Source organism: Corvus brachyrhynchos, unplaced genomic scaffold (genome assembly GCF_000691975.1).
Source record: "Corvus brachyrhynchos isolate BGI_N302 unplaced genomic scaffold, ASM69197v1 scaffold856, whole genome shotgun sequence".
Lineage (NCBI taxonomy): Eukaryota > Metazoa > Chordata > Aves > Passeriformes > Corvidae > Corvus > Corvus brachyrhynchos.
In genome coordinates, this window is record NW_008238673.1 from 24621 (window position 1) to 49762 (window position 25142).

General features: G+C 40.0%; 1 protein-coding gene across 1 annotated transcript in view; it reads right to left on the bottom strand.

The window, feature by feature from the left end:
• The window catches only part of METAP1 (methionyl aminopeptidase 1), a 34870-nt gene continuing 9728 nt past the window's right edge, over window positions 1-25142 (bottom strand). Inside the window, exons 3-12 of the mRNA XM_017738081.1 lie at window positions 15276-15327; window positions 13089-13201; window positions 11694-11754; window positions 10413-10504; window positions 9589-9672; window positions 8001-8139; window positions 5278-5409; window positions 2631-2774; window positions 434-499; window positions 1-264 (exon numbers count right to left, since the gene is read on the bottom strand). Coding sequence (XP_017593570.1) covers window positions 101-264; window positions 434-499; window positions 2631-2774; window positions 5278-5409; window positions 8001-8139; window positions 9589-9672; window positions 10413-10504; window positions 11694-11754; window positions 13089-13201; window positions 15276-15327 — 1047 coding nt within the window. The 3' untranslated portion in view covers window positions 1-100. The remainder of the gene's footprint in view (window positions 265-433; window positions 500-2630; window positions 2775-5277; window positions 5410-8000; window positions 8140-9588; window positions 9673-10412; window positions 10505-11693; window positions 11755-13088; window positions 13202-15275; window positions 15328-25142) is intronic.

Sequence of the window (25142 nt, forward strand, 5' to 3'; positions counted from 1 at the left end):
TAAACAGTGAAATCTTTCTATTCTGTACTCTTAAAAAAATGCATAGTACAGGGGCAAAAAAAAAAAATATTTATCGTTCTGATGCACCTCTCAGTGTGGACTAAGACTGGGTCATGAAGTGGGGGCGAATGCTGTCCAGGCGCCGGGTGAGGATCTCACAGCCCGTGTCCGTGACCAGCAGCGTGTGTTCAAACTGCGCCGAGCGCTTCCCGTCCCTCGTCACCGCAGTCCAACCATCGGGCCAGGTCTCGTCCTGCCAACCACCTGAAAACAGAAAGCATCACTTCTTGCCAGTTTTTAAGTAACAGATATCACTCCCCCAAAGAGAAATGAAAAAATCTATCAGCTCTACAGGAGAGAACGAACATCCTGTTCCATCACTACTTAAGAGCAAACAAGAGTAACCATTTTAGTCTACTGCTAAATTGCTCACCTTCACAGATCATTGGTTCAATAGTAAATACATGACCTGGCTTCATGACTCCAACTGCCTTGTTTTCTGAAATAAAATAAACATTCAGCTTAGAAAAAAAGAATACCATCTTAGTAAATGAATGAATTGTTGTCCTAGCAGAATACAACAGAAACATAGTGAAGTCAGAAAAGCCCTTCTAAAATGATGTGTTCACTTGTCCATCTGTAGTTCTACATTGAGATTTCCCTTAGTTCTTTCCTTCTCCCCATCCTCCAACACTGTAATACTTACTCAAGCAGCTTAAAATTAATTGCTTGCTTTCTCTCCAACAACTGGAATTTCAACTCTGGTTCTATAAAAACACTGAACAAATATAATACAGAAATTTCTGCATACTTCTATAATGAAAAACATCATTAAAAAAACAACACAAGTAAGAAGCACTTAAGATATTCAGACAAGGCTTGAAACCTCATTTGTTTGCACTGAGCCATTAGCTCCAATAAACTGTCAAAATGTGACAGTGGTTAAGTAATCCCATGATTCCATTTATGAAAGACACACTGCCCCCTTATTACCCTGAGTATTGGGGTCATAGTAGTGTCAGACTAATAATGCTGTGTTCACTAGCTAACATAAAACAGCAGAGCATTTCAAGGCATCCAGGACAATAACACAGGAACTTTCTGATTTTAAGTGCACCAGAAATGTTTACGTGGGGGCACATGAACTGATGGACACCAAGACTCCAGGAGTGCAGTTTGACTGGAGAAAGGTTTCGGCCCATTTCTGCTGCCCTGTTTCACCTGGAAGGACAGCGCAGCTCAGATGTGACTGAGCCTGAGAGCTGGAACAAACTCCAGGACTGCGCAGGAACCATTAGCTCCCAGCTACTTTGCTGCTACAGACAATTCGCATTCATTTTTACACTCCCCCATCTAAATCTAATTGTGCAAATTCCTCACACTGGCTAAACAACCTAGAGGCTTCAAAAATCTCAGACATCAAGCTGCCACAACAGCAAAAGAACATTTTTCTTAGAAAATGAGTTTTTTGCTTTTTAAACTCCTTTCATAGTAAGCTAGAAATAAGCAACAGCATTCTTTTTTTCTCCGATAGGCTTTAAGTCCCTCAGATCTTTCCACTTTGCTTTTGCTGGGAGTCTGTATTTAAAAATACCAGAAAAAACACCCAGCATCTTTCTTTCTGGCAACAGACATATTTGCTCAATGAAAAAAAAAGTTGAAACTTCCAAACAGCCAGGAGAGATAAAAGTTTCCTTTGTCTAGGATTGGATTTTAATTGGTACAAAATGCTCTTCACCTCCAAAGAATCCATATTTTCTTCCTTTTACACAAAAAGTACATATCAGGAGTTGATATCCTTCTACCCAGCAATTAACAGATTTTCTCTGTTGTCAGAAAAAAATAACTTAGGGAAATGATGACATGGAAAGTCAGGAATCACTAGATTATAATATATAACCCCAACATGTGTTAAGGCCCATTAGGAGATGGGAAGATGGAGGCAGATGGTCAGGTCTGAGGAAATAAGGGTCCTATCAGGGAAGCTTTACAGCTGAAGTGGTTGTGAACTGTTCATCACTGCTTCATGATATTTACTCTGCCCTTTGTTGTCCACTGGCACTTAACCTTCCGTCCTTTGCCTCTGTGGATGCTGTTTCTGAGTCTTGACAGAAAAACTGGTACGGGGCCATGGACATTTCCAAAAGCTACCACTCCTGGGGGAATGCTCATTCCTCCTCTGCCACACACTAGGATGAAGTTTCCAGAAATACCAAATCACAACACTCAAATGAAAATAAGGGAAAGAAACAGGATCCAGATTCAAGCACAACACCCATCTATACCATTCAGAGAGCTTTTTATTTACATCTGTAAATGGCAGTAAAGTTTTGCTTGGAACTTCTAAGAAGAGAAACATTTGCCCGTTCATGTCAGACAAGAATGTCTAAGGAAATTCAGGCACGAACTTTGAGCACTTACCCAGTACTGATGAGGGCTAACACTAACTATTAGTGGAGGCAGAGATAGCACAGGCACAGGTTCATAAAGTATGCTACAGGTCCAGAGTTAAAAAAAACCATTATTTCCCAAGTGCCAAAATGCTAACTTGATGGCTTCAAGTAAATTGGGTGCATTCACTGCAAACCACTTCTTGTCTACAGGACAGCACAAAGGGAACGAATACTCACTGGCATAATGTGGCACGTTAGGAGCCGTATGGAAAAGTTTATGGATTCCATGCCCACAGTAGCTCCGAACCACTGAAAATCCATTTGCTTGAGCGTGTTTCTGAATTATGTTCCCCAGTTCTCTGTACCGAACACCAGGTTTTACTGCAAAATTAAAGAGATAGAAATGGAAATTTAGAGAGCTTTCTCTCAACACAACTAACCATCAAACATCATCTCTGTAGCACTCATGGCTTGTGTGTCCATCTGTTCCAGTATGCCACCTCCTATGATCACTTAATCCACTAAGTATATGAGTGAGTGCAATAACACGAGAGAGGGAGGAAACTGTCTCATATTAAAAAAAAACCAAGAGAGACAGAAGAAAACTCCTTTTCCACAAGAATACTACTTTCTTCCTTTCATGGATCTAAGTGTTCACATTAGAAGGATGTCGAAGTTTGAAATTAAAAATTAAGGACTTTCAAAGTACTTGGTAAGCTCTCACACCCTGAGCTGCAGTGTTTCTTGCAATGAATGTATGAACTGTATTTTAATATATACTTACCCCTCTACTGTGTGGCAAATGCACACAAAGGACCAATATTAAAAAAAAATAAGTAAAGGGAAAATGGGTATCTCTACTCTTAGACAAGATTCTCACTGACAACGCTACAGCAAATAAGAATGTTCATAATTCAGGTTTAACTTTTTTGACAATCCCTTTAGGAAGCCTTACATGTCAAAGTGTTTGAAACACATGAAAATGGTGTGAGAAATTCACTTTGAGCACTTGGACAAGGGAGTAATAATGCCATAAAAGCAACAATGTTTCATCATTCAGCTAATGAAGATTCATACCAAAAACAACCTTGAGCCACTTAAAACAAAAAATCAAGCTTTTCCAAGACCATTTCCAACTCCCTGAATATATGCTGTTCCTTCAGGAGCCAGATGTGTGGTTGTGTGGAGCCATCTTAAGCAGAGTTACATAAAGCTAAAACTTTATGTGAATAAACCGTTTAGTTCAATTCTCTGCTAATGTAAGTGACTACAACTGAAACCCCTAAGTTGAATTTACAGAAAATAACAAGAAATTTATACTACTGGAATCTACATGCTTTTCCAAAAAATAAAAAAAAAAAAAAAACCAAAACAAAATAAAACCACCAAACAAACAAAAAAAACCCCACAAAAACCCAAAAACCCCCCAAAGGACATGGTGGGGAAGAGATTAATCTGAGCTAAACAGCTGTGAAGTATGGGCCTGACAGCATATGTGACTCATTTCAATGGAGCAAGGAGCCCTCTGCTTCTCTCTCATACAGCTCCCCTAGCTAGAGCTCTGCTGGTCCAACACCAAGACACTAAGATAAACTAAAGAGGGGAGAGGTGACCCCCTTTTTAACAGCTGAGACACTTGCTGCCACAATTCCTACCCACATGCAAAGTCTGAAACCCTTCAAAACACACTACAGCATCTAAGAAATTGGTACAAAAGACTTACAGTGAGAATTTTAATCTCATTGTAACGAACACAAAGGGAAATTTCTGTCACAGTTTATACATCCAAGCCAGGATACCAAGGGTAAGAGACAACACATGTAACATTTGCAATAAAAAAGTACAGGACCAAAGATACACACTGTTCTGATTTAGCTCTGAAAAACAAAGTGGTCATTTCAGAACAGTAATCCCACATAAACAGGTAACCTATATTCTTCACAGTTCAATCTGGCAGGATTTTCTTGATCACACAGTGGATACACAAGACATAATTCCTATGGATTTTTGTCTTTTCAGTTTGACTAGCTATCTCCAAATTATTAACCAAAGTTATGTTCACTTTAATTTCTTTTATTTACATTTACTTTTGATTAAATTCAAATTTAAAGCCTTACATATACACCTTAAACTTCCATCTTTAGAGGCCATGAAGTGATTGAATTATAATGGGGATTTTAAGAAGCTGCAGGGTATAAAAGATACAGATGATACAAGTATTTCCAGGGACTTGGGAAATTCTTGTTTTGTTTTCTGAAGTTGAACAGAACACTCTCCAGCTACCTTTCTATCTCATTGTATGTCTCGATGCAGCTGCTCTGAGTGATAACTAAGCAACATAATTAAAGTTCTGTAGGTTGTGGAGGATATGGATCTGTCTTCTCTGGCACACTTCCACAGCAGAAAATCAAGAGCTCATAACTAGCTTTATGAAATAACAATCAGGTTTGGCTGGGCTAAAGAGAAATACATTTAGGTGTTCATACAATGTTTTACCTTACCAGTTTTCTGGGTAACACCATACAAATTATAAAAGTAGGGTTTTCCAGAACATACTTTACTTGTTACATTCTCTTTATTACTCAGATCAAGTACGTCTTACTCATCAATGGTCAAAAAAAGGCTGTTTCCATGTCAATATCATCTGAGGATCGGCTCAGCATCAAATACATTTTCCTCATCAACCCACATTTAAAAAGAAGTTGCAGCCACCGCTCACAGAACTGAGCCATTTGAAGGATCACTGCATTACACAACACCCATCATCTGCTGGTGACAACATACCAGTGCCTCTGTGTGCTGCAACAGAAGCCACTCTGAGCAGTGGCCAATCTGAGCAAACATGTTTGAGAAGCAAAACCTTCGTGCTTCAGGCATGTTTTACCTGCATCGATGGCTTGCATTAGGCACTCATAAGTTGTTTGGACAAGCCTCCTGGCACCCTCATCCACTTCTCCGACATAAAATGTCTCATTCAGATCTCCGTGGTAGCCATTGCGATACACAGTGATATCCACTGCAAACAACATCAGATATGGAAAATTAGCATTCTGTTCATCACTTCTTGCCTCTGATTTGCGAAAGAACAAACACGTAAAAATGGGGTATTCTAATTGTGAAGTGATTACTTCACAAGAATTCCATATGAAAATTCTTCCATCAGAACCAATTCTTTCATGCTTATCCTGTAGGTTCCATAAAATTAATTAATAAGGTAGTGTTTCACTGGTCAACAGTTTGATTTAATGAAATGAAAGGGGGAGGGGGAGAAAAAAAATCTCCCAGCAATGCAACACACACAGCAAGCCAGCATTGGTTTTCTAGGTATATATAAAAACTGGAAAGAGAAGCTCTTTGCTCCATGGTGATTTACCTGATTAAAGTACTTTCTCAGAATTAATTCCAGCACTAATAGGGGGAAATTAAATTTAAAAAGGTATGTAATCATGGTTTTGCATATCAAGTTGTTTTGCTGTGGTAGCATGGGTACTTTTGTTTCTAAGTCTTTGTCAGTCATCTGGTAGGTCTAATAGCTGCTAGATCACCAAACCCACAAGAATAGTAATTGCACTGCTATTCATGAAGAAACACATACCCAAATCCACTCACAGGTAAACAGCCATGAAGGAAACTGTAATGAACAGTAATACTTTAGGAGTATCGTACATGAGCTGCTGAGAGCGACCAATACAATCTTGATAGGAAAATGTGGGAAAACACACTTTGGTGTCAACAACTAGACATCACTTGCTAGTACCTTCTTGATGACATGTTTCTGTGATTCAAAAAACCTGTTTTGGACTTTGGCACGGCTTCCAGCAGGCTAAAAAGTTTTAAATAAAGAAAAATATGGACACTTCCTTTTAATTGTTCATTGGGTACATTCCCTCCAAGGTACCTTTTCTATCCCTTCTGGTAACCTGTTTTGGTCCTCCTTTTCAAGAGTCTTTTGAGCCACTACCTTATGAAAAGGAAGCCTAGCTCTTTCTCATCAAAACAAAGCAGAAGGCTCCCAGACTGATCAAGTGCTGGAATGTGGACAAAGGCATGACTAAACCCTCCTATAGATAGTGTTCTCTAGGGCTGAGGTACAGCCTTGGCATGCAAATAGCAGAGAGGTAAGGCACCATGTAGATGAAGTCACCCATTTTGATTAGAAGGCTGGAGCACCTCTTCAGTGAGAAAAGGCTGAGAGAATTCAGATTGTTCAGAAAAGGCTTCAGGGTGACTTAATTGTGGCTTTCCAGTACTTGAAGGAAGCCAATAAGAAAGGTGGAGAGAAACTTTTTACAAGAGCATGTAGGGACACGACAAGGACGAATGGATTCAAACTGAAAGAGAGTAGGTTTAGATTAGATACTAGACAAAAATTCTTTACAGTGACAGTAGTGAGGCACTGGAACAAATTGCCCAGAGAAATTGTGGATGCCCCATCCCTGGAAATGTTCAAGGCCAGGCTGGATGGGGCTTTGAGCAACCTGGTCTATACTGAAAGTGTCCCCGCACACAGCCCAAGGGCTGAAGCCAAACAATCTTTAAGGTCCCTTTCAACACCAACCATCTATGGTTTTATGACTCTTTGAGCTGGGCTTCTTAGTTTGGACTCCAGCAATGCCAGAAAAGTAGGCAATAATACAGAGCTGTGTGAAAGCATCATCTTTGAAAATAAAAAAAGATAAAGGAGCTTTGGCATACGTGTACCCTGCAAGCTCAGAGCAATTAGCCAGACCACAGCTCACCTAGACTGGGGCAGCAACCATGACACACGCGGAGGCGTAGACTTCGTAGCTATTATTACATGCTAATATGTATCAAATATCTGATAATCTAAAAAGATTACAAGCTGCTTCTAGAGGCAGGTCAAATCTTAGGATACGCTATTTACTTATAGATAAGAGAAAAGCAAACCAATGCAGTAAACAAAGGTGCAAACATTGGTACAAAAAAAGGCATCATTAATTTTTACTGCCAAACCAAGAAGAAATGAAAGTGAAAACAAAAAATGGTCATTTATAAATTATAAAATTTATATAATAAATATAAAATCTATAAAAGTATCCCTCACCACCCAAGAAGATCTAAGTACCTTGAGTACCAAGAACAAAAAGCAGCTGGTGTTGTTAGGCTGCGAGATGCTCAAAAAAAGGTAAACAGGCACCTAACACAATGCCTCCCCATCAGGACCCTTTACAGTCATCATAATCATCATGAGCACAGCAAAATTGTAAGGATCTAGAGCCATCTAATCAAGAATTCACACAGAACTAATCCAGTTGAATAATTCAATATACATTTTATTCACTATATACACAGTCTAGCCCACAAGTGGAATACCCAGGGACTATACTAATGCACAGATCAGGGTAGAAGAATTATAAAGCTCTTAAAGTGCACTGACCTTTTGAAATTATTTTATTAAATAAACTCATGAATTTAAGTATGTAAACAGCAGAGGTAAATGAGAACAAACTAACTGGCAAATGAGAACAAAAGCCCCTCTTAAGAAGCTATTCCAGTCATGTTGCCTGCTTGTGAAACCTTACCTTACTGCATGGTTTAAGTGCACAGAAGGTAGAAATGTTGAAGGTTAATTTTCACAGCACCTACCATTAACAATATCTCCCTCCTGCAATGGCCTCCTGTCAGGAATTCCATGACAGATCACTTCATTCACTGACGTACAGCACGACTTGGGGAAATTATAATAATTCAAAGGGGAAGGATAGCAATTCCTTGCAATACAAGCCTAAATAGAGAAGATAATTAAGTTTTGTACAAAGAAAAAACACCACAAAAAACATGTGCAACAGCTTTACAGTAAGAATGATAGGCTGAAAAGCAGTGACTCTTGAGAATAAGATTCTTCAAGCATTTCTTGGCAGTTGTTGTTATGCCTTGCATTTCTTACCAGGAAGAAATTAAAGCTACTTCAATTTTGTTTCTATTCATTTTTATGTTTGACTGCAAATGCTGAGATATTCAGGTTTGAAACAATGGCAATATTTATTCAGTTTTAAAAAGTAATTTTCAGTAACTGCTTTTATGCACCCAGTCTAAGATTTTTGCAAGACACAGAAGCTAAACAAAATAATATTTAGCACCACTCTTCCCCCCAGCTTTAAAACCTTAAGCTGCTTCCCTTGCACTGTAATAACTTTAGTATTTTTGCAAAACTGACACATTTTATATATATTTATACATACATACATACATACATACACACACTTTGTGACATACTGAGCAAAGTACAGAGATTGCAAAAATATTGGGTCAACTTTTTTTTTTCCTTAAATAATACTGTTTTTAAAACTGCAAAATACCAATTAGGGATATCAGTTAGTAGAAACAACCTGCCAAGCCAAAGTTTCCATAAACTGCTCAGGAGGGGTAACTCCATTTTACCTACTAGTTGTTCATATTAGACAATATGCCTAAGAAAGTAGTTTTGTGTTTAATGCAGTTCAGCAGAAGTCTCCAGCCTAAAGAAAGCAGACAATCTTGGCTCAACAGCTGTAGATAAAGATAAGAAGAACCAGAAAGCTCTCTAACAAACTTAACTATACCAAAATTGTTGCATTTCCCACAATGCACAGAAGTAGCCTCAATTACCAGCTTACATGATTCATAGAGAAGACAGACAATTAAAAAATTACACAATTCAAATAACTATGAAAAGTTAAACCAGGAAAATTCTTGAACATGTTTTTCCAAACACTTCATTGTACTGTGACTTTATTTTGCCAGGCTGCATCAAACATCTTGTTTCAGTTCTCATCTCCCAGTCATAAATAATTTAGCTTTCTCCTCTGTATGTCTTAACTACCAACAGGGAGTACAAGAAGTCCATGGCCTACATATGGTGTTCTTTATATAATGGTATCCGTGGAGCAAAAAGGGTTTAGAAGAAAGAAAATAACATGATGTTAACTGAGAAAGCAAATGAAGAAACTCAGAAGAAATCTGAAGCCAGAAATATGGAAGCAGCTGATACAGAGAGAGGCCCAGGAATTCCTAACTCACTTTGACCCTACCATAGCACATTTCTGCTATCCACACTACTCACCAGCCTCAAACTGGGAGACAGTTCAAAATAAAGAAATTCATGCAACAAAGTAAACCACACAGTAATAGTTTAAAAACAAAGAGATAGAAGAAAACACTTATAAACACCAGAATGATAATAAAATAATCTTACTAAATGGACAGCATGATCAATTTCTTCAGTAGTTACTCCTGGTTTCACCATCATGGCAGCAACATCCAATACTTCTCTAGCAAGCTACAAATGAAACAATTTAAAATTTAAAACAGATTTAAAATTGATCTATTGACCTAATTTAAGTTGATTTAAAATAGGCCAGGACTACCCTGTGCAAGATTAGTAGCCCATTTTTGACATCTACACTGAGATCCCCAGAAAAGCTGTGTGGAGTTGGGCTCTAGAAAGACTTCGAGATGTCTCCAGGTCATGTACTAAGCCACCTCTGTGAGAGCTGAAAACACCCCAGTTAAAGTTTGGACCACATCTTCCTTGAATGCCATAATCTTAAATCAGACTACCTAAATACATTTCAAAGTTTGACTTTATGCACAAGGAAGTGATTACAACTGAACAGCTCTTTTTCAAAAATTGTTAGTAATGGGGCTTTGTTTTGCTTTTTTTTTTCGTTTTTACCTAGCACCAGCCCCAGGAGAGGAAAAAGTTCTGCTCTCATTTATGCACATAAAACATATTCTTCACAGTAACAACATCTCAGGCACAGATTGTCTTACAAGTAATAACAAAGCCAGGAAACAGATAAAAGTCATCTTTCTGCTTACAAAATACTTTACTGGGAATTGGGAGACACAAGAAGGGAAAAAACTAGAAAATATCCAGCCTCCCAAACTATTTTTCAGTGCACTAAAGTGGTTTGAAAGTTTGTACTCTCAAATGTGCTGTGACAAAGTGGTAAAATCATTATAGATTTTTTTAAAGAATATAAAGGCACTTTGTAAGAAAAATCAAAACCCCCTTACCCTACACACTACTCGCATCCCTTCTATATCCTCAGATGACAGTATTTTTATTTGAGAGGTTCCTTTTAAAGCTTGTTCTGATTCAGACATTCCTGAAAAGAAAAAAGAGAGAGGATTGAAAAAAAAAAAAAGGAAAAGAAGAAACCCCATGTTATATAGGGGGATGATTCCTATACATATCCAGTCCAGGAACTTACTTAGCTTACCAAGGGCAATAGAAGCACAGACTTTCTCACCATAGCCTAAACTTAAGAAACCCACCAAGCCATAGTATTATCATCATTATCCAGACTACCTGGAATCCAGAAACCTTCCACAATACCATAATGCCCCCATGTGCTCAGGAAGCCCACTCATTTACTACATAAAACCATCATGTCCAGTTACTCAAAACACAGCCTTAAATATCGGGTCTACAAGGAAGTTATTTTATTCATAGAAAAGCATTTTTCAGCTGCTCTAAGAAAATAATTAGTAAAAATTACATTCTATAACACTCATAAAGGGTTACATGAGCTTGGGAATGTATCTGGTTATACTACGGCAATAATCACCTGATAAAATCATCCAAGTTCTTCCTACCAAATTCTGTGCAAGCTCAGCTTTATAGATTAGCAACCCCTTAAAATACAGTATTTGGTGTTGTTTAAATACTTACACTCTTTAAAAAATAACTATGGAACGGCTTAAGATTAAAAAATAATGCTAACAGACTTCATAGCAGCCTTTTGGGGAAATGCAAAGCACCAATACTGGTATAAAAAGGGGAAAATAACAAAACAATCCAGTAAGCAGGTAATTTTGAATGCATTCTCTCTCTGTCCAAAACCAGCTGCAACTCATACATCAGTTTTCTTTTGGGGGTTGCATACTGCAAGGTTTTCTTGGTTTTGTTATAAAATAACACATTTTCAACAGATACACTGATGCCACAGAGAATGGCTTAGCAGAATTCATCTGTGATAGCTGTTTATTATCAAATTAACAACAGAACTAGGACTTGTATGTTTGGGATTAAAAAAAAACAAAACCAAATTAAGTAACTCTTAATTTCCTGTACACCTTTGAAAGACAACCCATTACAAATTTTGGGCTTCCAAAAAATACTTGCAACCATGATTTTTTAAAAATCAGTAAGTTACTGTGGGGAAGAAGTAAAGTGAGAACAGATAAAAGAGCTTCCCTTCTCCAGTATCTCCTTGATGCTTTAAAGGCTTTTTCAATTAAAAGGAAAATTGAGAGCAAACATAACACTCATAACTGTGATTTGTTTCAAGTTACCTAGTGGGTGATCAGCATAATCTGGTCTCTGAATATAACTTGGCACAGGTCTTGTTGGCGTCTAAATAAATCAGAGGCAAAGCTGGTTAGGTTGCAAGAACACTTATTACAGTCACAAAAACAGTCACACAACAAAATTAAATACAGTACGAAATATTTTGTGTGAAATACAGCTAAGTCCACTTAGAAAAGGTTGCAAAGTCTGTAAACACTCCAAAACAGTTCCAAGTTTCATTCTGAAACATTCTGCAGTTACTCTCTATAGCTATCATATTATACAACTTTTAATAGCCAATTGCACAGCTTTGTAAAAATCACATTTTTATTGTCAAGTGAATCAAACTGGTTTTATAATGTATTATGCCTTACTGTAATGTTTTTTCTGTTGCTTTCCAGACTGCAAGTGCACTGGTTCTTCTCTTTAGCAAGACTGCTACTTCAAAGCATCACCTTAGTCAAAATCTCTACTTTCGTTTGCATCAATCTCACAGCAGTCACAAGACAAAAAAGCCAATGTTCAGAGATAACACTGCTGAATTACTTGGCCAGTGTAATATCCCAAACACCTTTTTCTCCAACAACACTAACACACATGGGCTCAGGCTCTCTTAATCAGCCTCTTAATGAGCCTGTAACAGACGGAGAAGACCACAGAGAGGATGCCACTGGGGCGGCTTTTCTAGCACAGGCCAAGTAGAAAAGACAAATGTAGAGAAAATGCCATAATTGCTGTAAAAAAGCTTCAGCTTACTCCATGTACAAACTTGTACCAATTTAAAAATACATCTCTGTGTGTGTGTGTGTGTGTATATATATATATATATATACACACACAGCTATATGTCATGATCTTCTAAACCCACCTTTCACAACCAAAGTTCTTACTGACCTCTGTTGTTCTTCACCATTCCAGTGCTGGAGATTACCGTAACCTCTTGTTCTTTCAGCTGTTCACCAGTTCACTCACCAGCTTATTCTAAACCACTTACATAATATAATATAAAACCATTTATTTAAATTCCAAATTAATTCACCTGAGCTTTTCAGAAACAGTCTGCTCCATAATTGGTGAGGACAGTAAACAGCTAGGAGACAACATCTGAACTAGCAGTAGCTTTTTTGCAGAATAAATGTCAAAATGTACATCCAAAAGGTATGAACTTAAGCCTGTTACTGATGCTCAAAGGCACTCCCTTAATTATAAATATACCAACAGATAGAACAAGTTAAATCAAAATGAACCACAAGGACAGCCATTGCACATCCTTTCCATCAGGTTCAGATTAAGCAACTCTCCTCTCTTAGCTAAAATGTGGGAGGTCATCAGGTCAGGAGTGGTCCATTAGTTGCTACAGAACACAGCTGTGCTGGAGTAGAGTAGCACCTCTTGCTTACCAGTGGATAGTGTGGCCTGAGTTTCCCAGTGTATCGATAACCAGACCAGGGATTCGTATTAACATCACCTTCCAGGCTCCAGGAGGAAACCTCACGCTTAGCTTTTTCATCTTCTGAAAAGACAAGAAAAAGGGGGGAAAAAAGTGGCAGCAGCAAAATCTGTCCTACTAAGAATGAGAACTGTGGGGTCTAGAAAGTGACTTAGAAGTGCCTAAGTCTAGACCTGACTCTTTCTGGCATTTTAGATACTGATATAGGAAAGTGTAAGTAGCAGTTATCATTTTGTATTGTCCATTCCAAATTCACATTCTTCCTACCCTATTCAATAGCCAACTGGGGAATGTCAGGACTGAATGCACAAAGGAAGTGTAGTAATTAAGTTGTTCTTCACTTGTAGTTTTATAACATAGTGCTTGTTTTCATTCCTGGGAAAAAGCTTATTTCTACAAAGGCACTCACTATCCCTTCAATTAACACCCTTGCACTGCAGATCAACGTTCCTTTCTTGTGACATCCCTTAGCAGCCAGTGACCGAAATGACCTGAGGTGGGAAGAAGGCCATCCAAAGGAGGAAGGGAGGCCATCCAACTGCCAGGCTCAATACATGGAGCCTGCTACCCCTCCAGAGCTGATGAAGAGCGTGCAGGTCCTGCCACTTCTGCAGTTCAGGACAAGCAGTGCTCACACCTTACAAGATGGTGTCAAACTGCTGGAGCATCCCAGCTCTCTGAATCTTGTGAAATTCAAGTCTGATGTGGTCCAATGACTGACTTCATTCACAAATAACACATTCCTATGAGGGCAGATTGAAGGTGTTTATACATAAAGGATTGAAACAAGCAGATCCTGAGCAATACCAAAAGGAGAAGTACTTACTCAGAAAGAGAAGACAAGGGTTAAGAAAGAGCATGGTAACATTAATCTTTAACTCATAACAGGATAACTTGTTTGTTTTCTCTTTTTATATCTCAGAAGGATGAAGAGGTACGTCTGCCATTGCAAGCCCTAATGTGAATTCTTCAGAGCCTCTGTGGCTGACATCTGAGCCATCTGCTCAAATGACATTCAGTTCAGATGAAACAACAACTTAAAAGTCCAAAGCTTTTCATATTCACACAAATTAATAGGATACAGAATGCAAGTGTGAACTATAAGATCCCTACACTGGAAAGGCAGAAAGAAGGAAAACATTTGTAATTGTCTGTACTGCTCCAACCTATTTGCCACTCAGCATTTATCATGGAAAAAGAAGCTTTACTGAGTTTTAGGAAAGGAGGCAAATTATTTGAGGATGTGAATTTCTGCCATATCACTTTTTAATCCTACCTCTTTTTTCAGCAGGGCTTAAAGAAGATAGGCAGGGTGATGGCAGGGGGGAGGCAAGGGGGCAGAACTGAGGTCTGCCCTCTCTTTGGTTTTAAACCCATGGGTTATGTTCACTACTCAGATAAGGCAGAATCTACCAATCTCTTAGTATTTCTGTGCCAGAGCTACCAGCTGTCCCTAAGGCACACAGATACTCTTACTACCATGAACTGAACTCAGCAAAATCATAGCTGTGATACATCCTCTGTCAATGGCTGCACCATGCACACAAGCATTCTCCCTTTTTCTCCAAAAATGTACACAACAGCTGCACTCTGACTCACTTGTGTTCCAGCAAGTGTCTAATCACAAAGACTTTGCAAGAACCTTTCCCACTGTATTGCCTTTTACTGTATTAGACATCAGAATGTTATAAAGGAACATTGCCTTACAATAATGATTTATTATTTTTCTTGCCTTTTATTTCAGCACCCCTCTTTCTGTGTTCATATACCTGGACACAGAACAGGTGTATATTCTATACATGTAGAACATGTATAGAACATATAACTGTAGCTCAAGCAGTAATTCATGCAAATAGAAAAAAGAGACTTCTGTGTACCTCTGCCTCTGAAATTTTATGCAGCACTTTAGATTGTAGGGAACTGGACAAAATTTCAGACATGCATCATTCGGTGTCAAGTATCTTGGAAAAAAACCCAATACCATTCTTAGGCAGAGAAGCACAGAGCAGTTGAAGTTGGAAAGGACCTCTGGAGGTCATCTGGTCCAATCCCCAGCTCAAGCAGGGCCACCTAGAGCTCACTGCACAGCACAACACCAAAGCAATATTAAAATGCATTTAAAAAAAAATGTACTTACTTGCTTTCTTGTGTAATAACTTGTGAGTGGCCCAGCTTCCCTTAAAGCACTCCTAGAATTGCAAACAAAATGTATAAATATGTTTTAAGCAGCATTTACATGGACAGATACACCAACTTGACAAAATAGAGAAGGAAATGTATTTCAAAAGAAAACTAGAAGACTGCTTTTATTAACCCTTGTAGCAATATGCAGTAAATGCTACTGTAACTGCTAGTCTTAGCAGTAGAAAATACTACATTCAAAAGTTTTGAACCAGAATAGGCATAAAGCACAGCCAAACAGACAACACCCATGACAGTGAAATACATTGATATAATCCTACATATTAAATATTGACCCCTTATCATTTTAATGGGTAACTAAACACCATGGTGGCTGCAGGTTGGCTGAAACACTGAGTCTATCTCAGTACCTAATCTCACAGTGCTGCAGTGAGCAGCAAGGTCCTCCCTTGACTCCTACAAGAAGCCATCTCCACCTGCTAATTGCATCCCTTCTGCCTTCTGCTCCAGCACAGGAAAGCAACAGAGGCCAATTAGCACAACCACAAGGGAACTAATGAAGTAGACTAAAGGGGGGAAATGAGGGCTACTGCATGAAAATAGGAAATGGAAAAAAAATATCGAGAAAGTTGAAATGTAAATCAGGAAAAAAATGACTGTGGAAGAGTTTGGTCTTTTCTTCCCAAGCACAAATAGAGCAGTTCATGCAAGGAACAAAGAATCAGCAAAGGGGCAGATGGAAATGGCTAGCAGCTGGAGAATAAAGAAATACTAAGATGAAGAAAACACATGAAAGAAAAGAGATTTAAGTAGAAAGGCTGCAGAAGGCAGCATTAAAGGTGATCCCTTAAGGTGCTAATGAGCAAATTACTTGGTCTTGTAGCAGAAATTCTAAATCAATGGCTGTGTGCACTCAAAACAACCATTAAGAAACTGCTAATCCCAATCACTGACAATTACAGCTGAATTTCTGAAGAGGAAGGAAGCAAACTGTTTTTCTTTTTAAGGAAAAACAATAGTAATGCTGAATCATCATTGTAAAACTACCATCCAGAGCCAACAACTGATTCAAGCTGAAGTATACAACACTCGACCAGTCCAAGACAACAGATCTCCAAACTAAGCCCAGCTTGTAACATTCTCCCCTTGCTTCAGGGTCACTCTTGAGCGCTCTGAGATGTCTGCTCCTGTTGAGCCACTTTCTCCCTCTGCCCTCATTAGTCTTGCAAGCAGTAGTTACCAAAATGCACCCACAAACACACAGTGCAGTGGTAGACAAGTACACCTATGTTCAAAAAGACCCTGCTGTGCGCTGTTCCCCTCGTGATCAGAACCAGTTGTTAGTTGTGTTCTGCTACCCTACACACCAGGAGTGACTGAAACCAACCATTGCCAGGAGCTCTGAAACCAACACTTCCCATGACCCGAGAAAACATCACTTCCAGTGAGCAGCCCAAGGTTCTGCTGTCACACCTATATAACCCACTGCATACACAGACCTTTGCACCGCACTTTTCTCTGTTGGGGAGCTAGGAGAAAAGGAACAGGTTTTAACTCAGGCCTGCTATAGGGAAAAAAAAATCAAGAAAAAAAAAAAATCTAAACCCACTATTTCAAGCACACTAGAAGCACCAGTATGGTTTTAATCCCCTCTCAAACACGAGGTCCTTGTTCTGAAGCAGAAGAAGGATTACACAACCAAGGACTTAGAGCAGCTACCAAGTCTACAAACCTAGAATCCACTTATTTGAATATAAAGGAGCATCTGGGGAAGACGTACATCAGCTGTGGTAATTACTGACTGTAGTTCCTTCTCTGCTTTTTTGAGGGACATTCTCTAATGCCCTTACTTTGTCCTACACCAATAGCCTTTCCTCTTTGCTGGCCCATAACCAGAAAAACTGGACAAACACAGCACCAGGGATAGTACCATAACCTGATTGGCTCTATTTTGGCTTTTATTTCCTGCAGCTATGGACAATCTAAGATGATCCTGCATAAGGCTGCCATATGCTTGAGTTTTCCCAAACATGTTTCCCAGATTTTACTTGCCCTCTATCTCCAGAGGAGCAGCAGCTCTGTGAGAACTCCTGGGGCACAGCTCCAAAGCTGCTGTACACCAAGGCAATCCAGACACGGGCCCCATGTGCACATCCATCAAGTGCAACAGGCACACACAGCAAGTTTGAAGCATTTTTGTGAGCAGGGGCTGTTACAAGTGCAATGTACAATCAATGAATCTCTCTGCCTTGGTCTGACACTTTTGGAAGGCACTCAAAGGATATGCTGCACATCCACCTACAGCCCATCTATTTTGTGTAGGATCAGTCATATGCTTCCTGCAAGCACTGGACTTACCGGGTACATACAAATTATTTATATTCAACGACCTACTGCACAAGCCCCACACTGCACATGACTGCAGAGCTCTGCCTTGGCAATTCCCCATAAAAATATGGCAGCTGTCATCTCACAGGTTGAAGAATCACAGCTCTGGCAACAAAGCTCTACCAAAGTACCACTGCACATTGCAAACACCCTCACCTTCTATACCACAGACTTCCTGACAAGCTATGGAAGAAACCAGCTCCTTCTCTCCATGTGGGCCACTTTCTGGAAAATTTTCTGGACAAAATTATGCTTTTCACTGAGCCTTCTCCTGAGACATTTACTTCAATCTTGCTATTACGATTAACGATTCTTCTGTGTTCCTATGCCCTACCCAGGTCAGGATAGCAAATTTTCAATAACTAAATAAACAAAATCCAGGGAAAAAATATCCAGGGTGATTTTTAATATTAAAATGAAGAAAATAAAGACCTTTTTTTCTGATACAGTGAAAAAAGGAACATGTAACACTACATGGCTGTATTTTAAAATATTAAATAACTTCAGGGGGAAAGTACACAGGAACAAAATTAATTTAGCTTCAAGTTTCTTGGAAGACTTCCTGGATTTCATTTCAAACACTATATTATCCATTAGCATGCCTGATATTAATACCCCCACCCTTCTCACATAAAGCATTTTTCTTTTTATTGCATGTGCCTTTTACACAGCAATCAAGACAGACATGGAAACACTGAAGAGGACTGTACAAGAAGAGAGGTCAAACGTATGACAAAAAAGAAGGCAGAGGGGTAATCCTGGACTTGTTTAGAGCAACCCTGGGGACAACTATTCTATCACGAAGAAAACTATAAATGTGTTTGACAGAGGCTGTCAACATATTTAAACCTTTAACAACATTTCTGGATTCAAGACATTCTTAAGCCAATCCCACTGGTTTTGTATTTGGAGAGAAGTTCAATCCAGTGTTCACCAGAACATACCGAAAGGTAACCAAAGGCACAACCAGCATTATCATTTGGAAAGATTCCCATTGGATCCCCTTGTGGAAGCTGTGTTATTTCTGAAAATGATTTTTACCTTAAGGACTCACCCAACAGCTATTTACTGGTTGAAATATTGACAGAATCATGCAGCATAGCAGCATTTGTTTTATAGTATGGTGCATTTTCACTGTGAACACACTGATCACTACCAAATACCTTGAGCTTTTTTTTTAAATCAACCACTGAAAGAACAAAACCCTTTAAAACAGTTATTGAAGTAATTAGGGGGTAAAAATTATGCTATGTTTATTGTCATCTTTACAGTAGTAACAGGGAGCTTCTTATTTGTTCGGTTCATGTATGCATATAACCTGATTAAGAGGTGGAAAAGTACAGCCAACTGCAAATTCCAGAGGAGAAAAGGATGCTCAATCAAGATTTGGGTATCATTACACTGCAAACCTCTGTACAGCACAGGCATAACAAACTAGATTTAAATCAGCTACCCAGAGATGAGGATGCCCCATCCCTGGATGTGTTCACAGCCAGGTTGGATGGGGCTCTGAACAACCTGGTCTAGTGGAAGGTGTCCCTGCCCATGGCAGGGGGTTGGAACCAGATGATCTCTAAGGTCCCTTCCAAGCCAGGCCATTCTATGATATCCAAACCCAGGAAGCTATGCAGCCACCACACCACAGATTTCAAGGCATGCTCATAGACCGTGTTTCTGAACTGCCTTTGCATGGGAGCAGCTCATTTCAAGTTAGCTCTGGCAACATTTGTCAGCACTCCAACTTGTGTCCAACTTCCACAGAATTACCCCTTCCATCCTCTATGCTCATCATTTACAGCCACTGTGATCAACTTCCAAAAATACCTACTTTACAGAAAAAAAAAAAAAAAAAAGATATTTGGAATTAAGACTGTGAGGACAGACTGTCTGTCTCTTTGCATGTCATTATACCCTGAATTGTGATGGACAAACATCTAGGAAACAGTGCCAAGCAGCACACTGTATTTAAAAATATTCTGAGCAATCTTTTTAACAGAATTTACAAATGTCCTTTAGAATGTAAAACTGTCTAGGGCTTAACCTGAGATCATGTAGTTTTGCATAATGAGAACTCATTTTAACCAAATACCTTGAAGGTATGCAAAACAGAAGCAAAAAAAAAAAAAAAAACCCTGAAGACAGCATTTAGCTTAATACCAGGCTATCAGTGATATATATATACTAAATACAGTACAGATTAACTCACATTTTATCCATAAGTACAAGTATGTTGACATGTTAATACATTTGATGCTAAATGAAACAGTTGACTCTTTTCAGCACGCTGAAATCCTTCTAGGGCAGTACAAGCCCACAGAGACAGCCTCCGGCCTGAAAAACTCTCTACAGAATTCCCAAACTAGCCTAAGCAGCATACATGAATAGTCAGGTTTTCAGAAGAATCAAATATGTGTTTTCAGATTCAACTCCAAGAGAAGTACCTACATGCAGTACCTACATCAACAAGTACCTACATCAACTTTCTCCTTCATCTAAGACCTGATCGGTCCCACATGACCGACTGAGCCCTTCCTTTGAGGAAGGGACTGCATTCTGCAGCTCTTCAGATTTACAGAAATATACAACTGATTTCTGAGAGTAGTGAAGGAACAGACCAGAGGAAATCCAACTGGACTATCCTTTCAGTACATGGAACAATAGTTCAGCAAGTCTGCCTATAGGAGTCTGAAGTTTTACTTTCAGAAAGTCATGAGGGCTCAGCTTTTATACCTCACCAACAATCAGGCACTTACCTCAGACACAGGTATTCATGGTGATTTACAGGCAATTGAAAATGTCATGTTCCTGATGAAAGAAATCTGATTTTCTAGAAGATAGTATCAGCTGAGTGCCATTTATGCCTGAGGAAACCCCTGCGTGCTGCTGTTGGATCCAAGCAGCAGGTTTTAGCCTATTTCAGGCGCAGCAAAGAATAGTGAACCAAGGACAAAACATGGCACTGATGTCCTACAGTCTGATGTGAGAGAAGACAAAGAATAGTTTTATCCAGGTCCATTGCTCCCTGCTCCCCACCCCCAACACACTGACGGTGAAAGGAAACAGCAAAACAGGAGACGGGATGACAATCTTCTTCAGGTCCACAGTTTTTCACAAATTACTGTGACCTTGAGCATCCACAGCTGTCAAGGGCCCAGGGCTGAGTGTCAGTGAAAATGTGCCTCCCGGAAAGGAGTAAATGGTATATAAACTCCCTGAGAGAACAAAACAGCATTTCTTTCCCGTCACTGGAATTTAACGAGTCATACTCCACCTCAAATGTCAAGAGGTATGAAGAGATATTGGGAGGTACCCACCAGTCCAAGAGAGACACTGCCGCCAACTGTACAGTTCAGAGAAACTGCTACCCCTTCAAACACCTAAAACACACGTGGCAGAGTCACCATGCCACCCCAATCCTCGCCTCTGACTCCACAGCCAGACCACTTCATACACCTGGGGCTGACAACACAAGGCCCCACAAAGCAGGAAGGGGCAACAGTTCTCCTTGAGTAAGTTATGACTACTGTTAGGATAAAAACCCACAGCCTCCAGCTCTCAGAGAAACAAAAATGGCACAGGCCACTGACTTCAGAGTAAGAGAATGTTTTCAGAAAGTGTCTACAAGTAGGTATTTCTGAATTTGGCTGGAGAAATGGCCCTGCAACAGCATCTAGTCCACACTACAGAAAACCTACTCTCTTTTGTCCAAGACACTTTTATATAAGTAGTATGAAAGAGGAAGTTGTCATGAAAGCAACACAAAATCACTAATAAGAGATCCATTCACAATTAGAAGGCTCACATAAAAATGGTAACTGGAGACCTCAAGAACAATCATTACTCTCCTCTTCTTTATCCTTCAGTCACTTGTAGAAGACATAAAAGAAATGCAAATTGTCTATTTAAACACACACTCTTTATGTACACTACACACAATGTACACACAAGTGACTGTATCTATGAGGCAGATTTCACAACAGCAAATTCATCTTAGCAAGAGGAACACTGCAGTTGAGATGTGATGCTGGACATCTGTGTTATTTCTGCATTCAGAAGACAGACTGCATTACTGTAGCTCACCGTAAGATGATAAACACATGCAACACTGCAGTAAGTCTCTACAGAAAAGAAAACAAGACAGTGAAAAAAGGTAGCTGGTAGTGACAGTACTTCATTTACTAGCCTAAAGTATTACTAAGGGTTAACAGCAGACAGAATCCCTCAGCAGAACAGTTCCTCTTGTTACACCTTGAAGTGACAGGAAAAGAAAACCACCCAGGGTTCAACACACCACCTCAAGAGCTCCTCTGCTGCTCCTCTGCTCCTCTGCTGCTCTCCACTACCAGTTCAAAACCTCCCTGCTCGGCACACCTTGAAGTGACAGGAAAAGAAAACCACCCAGGGTTCAACACACCACCTCAAGAGCTAAAAGCCATTTTCACCTTGTCTCCACTACCAGTTCAAAACCTCCCTGCTCGGCCAGAACCCGGCCACGTGGCCTCCTTTCCATCCACGACCCACAAGAACAACTACTACTCAGCAGCTGTACCCAGTTTCCAAGGTGCCCAACAGCCAGAGAGGAAACAGTGTTGGCTCAAAGAAATCTCAGAGAATGTCAAATTACTTTGGCATATGCATTTTCAGGGCATGTTGTTGAGGCATACATTTTGATGCAGAGAGGGAGAAAAAAATAAGTGACCAGAAGAACACCCTTCCTCCAGCAAAGGAGAGACACAAATGATAAATCCACCAGGGAAATCATTGTCTTGATGCAATCTACTTGAAAAGTTCACTTCAATTCTCTATGTACAGTCATGAAAAATAATTTGTAATCAATCTCCACACTACACCGAGATTCTCAGTCCTATACCTCCCGCACTATTTTTCCTTAGCAAATGATATGTTAGTAACTTATAATCCAAACACATTGCTTCATATGGTTGCCTTCCTACAGCAGTTCACAATTATTTTATTCTTTATTCTTAGCAGTAGAAAAAATTAATTACTACAAATTTGGGGTTAGCTCTGATTGGTGTTTTGGCTGTATGAAAAAGTCATTGCAGGCTTCCAGGCAGATTAATTAACCTGGTGTCCATGTCCATACAGATGCTTTTACCTGTCAAGGAGATGCCAGATAGCTTGTGGCTCCCAATCCACCCTCAGCTCAAAGTAAGTGCCCACACACCTGGCTAACACCACTGCATTCCATAAGGACAGGCTGACTTTATGGCTGGGCCAAACTGGGCCACACTGGGCAAGCCTGCTCTTCAGCAGCACACTCCTGAAGTGTTTCATGACCCCACAGTGCACAGCTAGCTAAACAAGCAAAAGAAACCCAATTAATGCAACTGCTTTTCCTCCATTAAAAGAAAACCCTGAAGAACTCAGAAGTGGCTCACCAAGGAATCAGGGACAGCTTAAGAGAAAGGTGCATCCTTGGAGGAAGGGAATAGCACCAAGCTAGCTACAACACAGGCTGTGCTGTGAGGTGGAACAACATCCTAGGTCCACTCACTAGCTTATCTAGGAGTTATTTATGCATGTAAGACCAGAATGGAAAGAAAACCACCAAACAGAGAACTCCAGAAAAGTTTCACAGATGCTAACCAGATGAAACTTGCTGGAAGTTCAGAGAAAATAACAGTCCTTCACCTGCACGTGCTTATTGGAAGAGGCAGCCAGGTTGTCAGCAGCACCTCACCCACCCTTCTGATGGTGCTTGCCAGACACCAGGGCAGGACTGCGGCGAGTCTCTTCCACGACACACACCAGGTGATGAGGAGAGCTGCAGCCTCGGGACAGTTCAATGCTGGGCCCCACAAAGGCTACTACTGGGGGTTAAGGGTCTGAACACAGGGATTCTTCTCTCAGTGCATGACACTTCTTTCATGTCTTTAAAACAGGCTGTCATTAATGTCCTTCTCTGTAACGTGTTGCCCCAAAACTTCCGAAGCACCTTCAATGTGCTTACCTACATTCCTGACTGGGACAGTGAGGCACAACACGCCCCAGGTCACTCAGAAGTGAGATGACTGGGATTCCCAGTTCAGTATTTCATTTTCTAGGCAGGACAGTTTTACAAGTGTGTAGTCAGTTATCCAGCAGCCTATTTTAACAAGCTAGGAAGTATTTCCAGTAATTCCCCTTTTACCTAACAACAGCAGCAGGTATTTCAAAAGAATTAAACTTAATATATAGATAATAAGAATCTCTGCACCCTATGTAGAATTAGCTGAGTTAGGGATGGGAAGGAGAGGAGTGAAGATGTAACTAGAACTCTTCACGTTGACCTGTTTGTTCTCTTAACAAATGGTTTTGTTGTCACCATCTAATATTTGTATATAACCAACGATGCATTTATGATGAGTTTTACATCAGACATGTCAAAACATGCAGTGAAACGCAGAGCAAATCCTAGAAGTTAACCACAAGCACCACGTGGGAACCAGAGATACAGAACTGTCAGAACAATTCTCAGTTGCAGTTGCTCTAATTTGGCATCGACTCCCAGCATAGGGCACAGAGACTTCAGGGGAAAGTACCAGAAACTGTGCAGTGGGTGTGTCACAAGCACGTGGGAAGTTTTCCCCTAGTCCTATGCAAACCATAACTATCAGCTTATATCCCGGCTCAGAAAAGAATTCTTTCCAATTAATAAATTAATCCACCTGATGTGACTGAATTATTTTCATATGTTTATCTACAAATGTTCAATGACTTTACTCTGAATTATAACTGTGACAAGGAAAGTCAGTGTTAACCTCTGAACTATACACATACGTCCTCACTGATTTTGACAGAAATTACACATACAAAAAGTTCAAAGATTAGGCTATATATTTTACCTCACATTTTAAAGTTAATAAAAAAACCCCCAAACAAAACAGAACAAAACCAAAACAAACCCCACAAACAAAAAACCCACTCAACACAGCTCTTTCTACTGAAGGACCACACTCTATTACCACTGTGGTAACAGGTGAGGATGGCCGAGGCCTACAGAACATGTTCAATTCTCTGATTTATACGTGAGGGCTGACTGCTCTATGACATGTGGCCTAACCTGAGCCTTCCTGTTTGGCACCCTCAGAGTAGAACATCAGAAGACACAGTGGGGGGAAAAAAAAGTTGGGAATAATTAAAAAAAAAAGGAAGAGTATAAAATAATTTTCACAGAAACTCCTAACTTAAAGAAAATCTGTTTTCAGAGCAACAAGTCTCCCGGTGTCTATCAAAGCCGAGCAACTCCAGAGCTGACGCCGGCAGAGAAACGCTCCCGCTGGAATTTGATGAGCACGTCTCACTTTGTCCCACTAAGCCTTTATTCTTAAGGGGAGCACACGGACCACCCACACCTTCAGGCAAAGGAACATCCATGCACCCTCTCACGAGCGCTCCGGCTGCGCTTTCGTGCCGCTGAGGTCCCGCATCGCCCGCGGCCACGAGGAGCAATGGGGCTCCCGCTCCGCCCGGG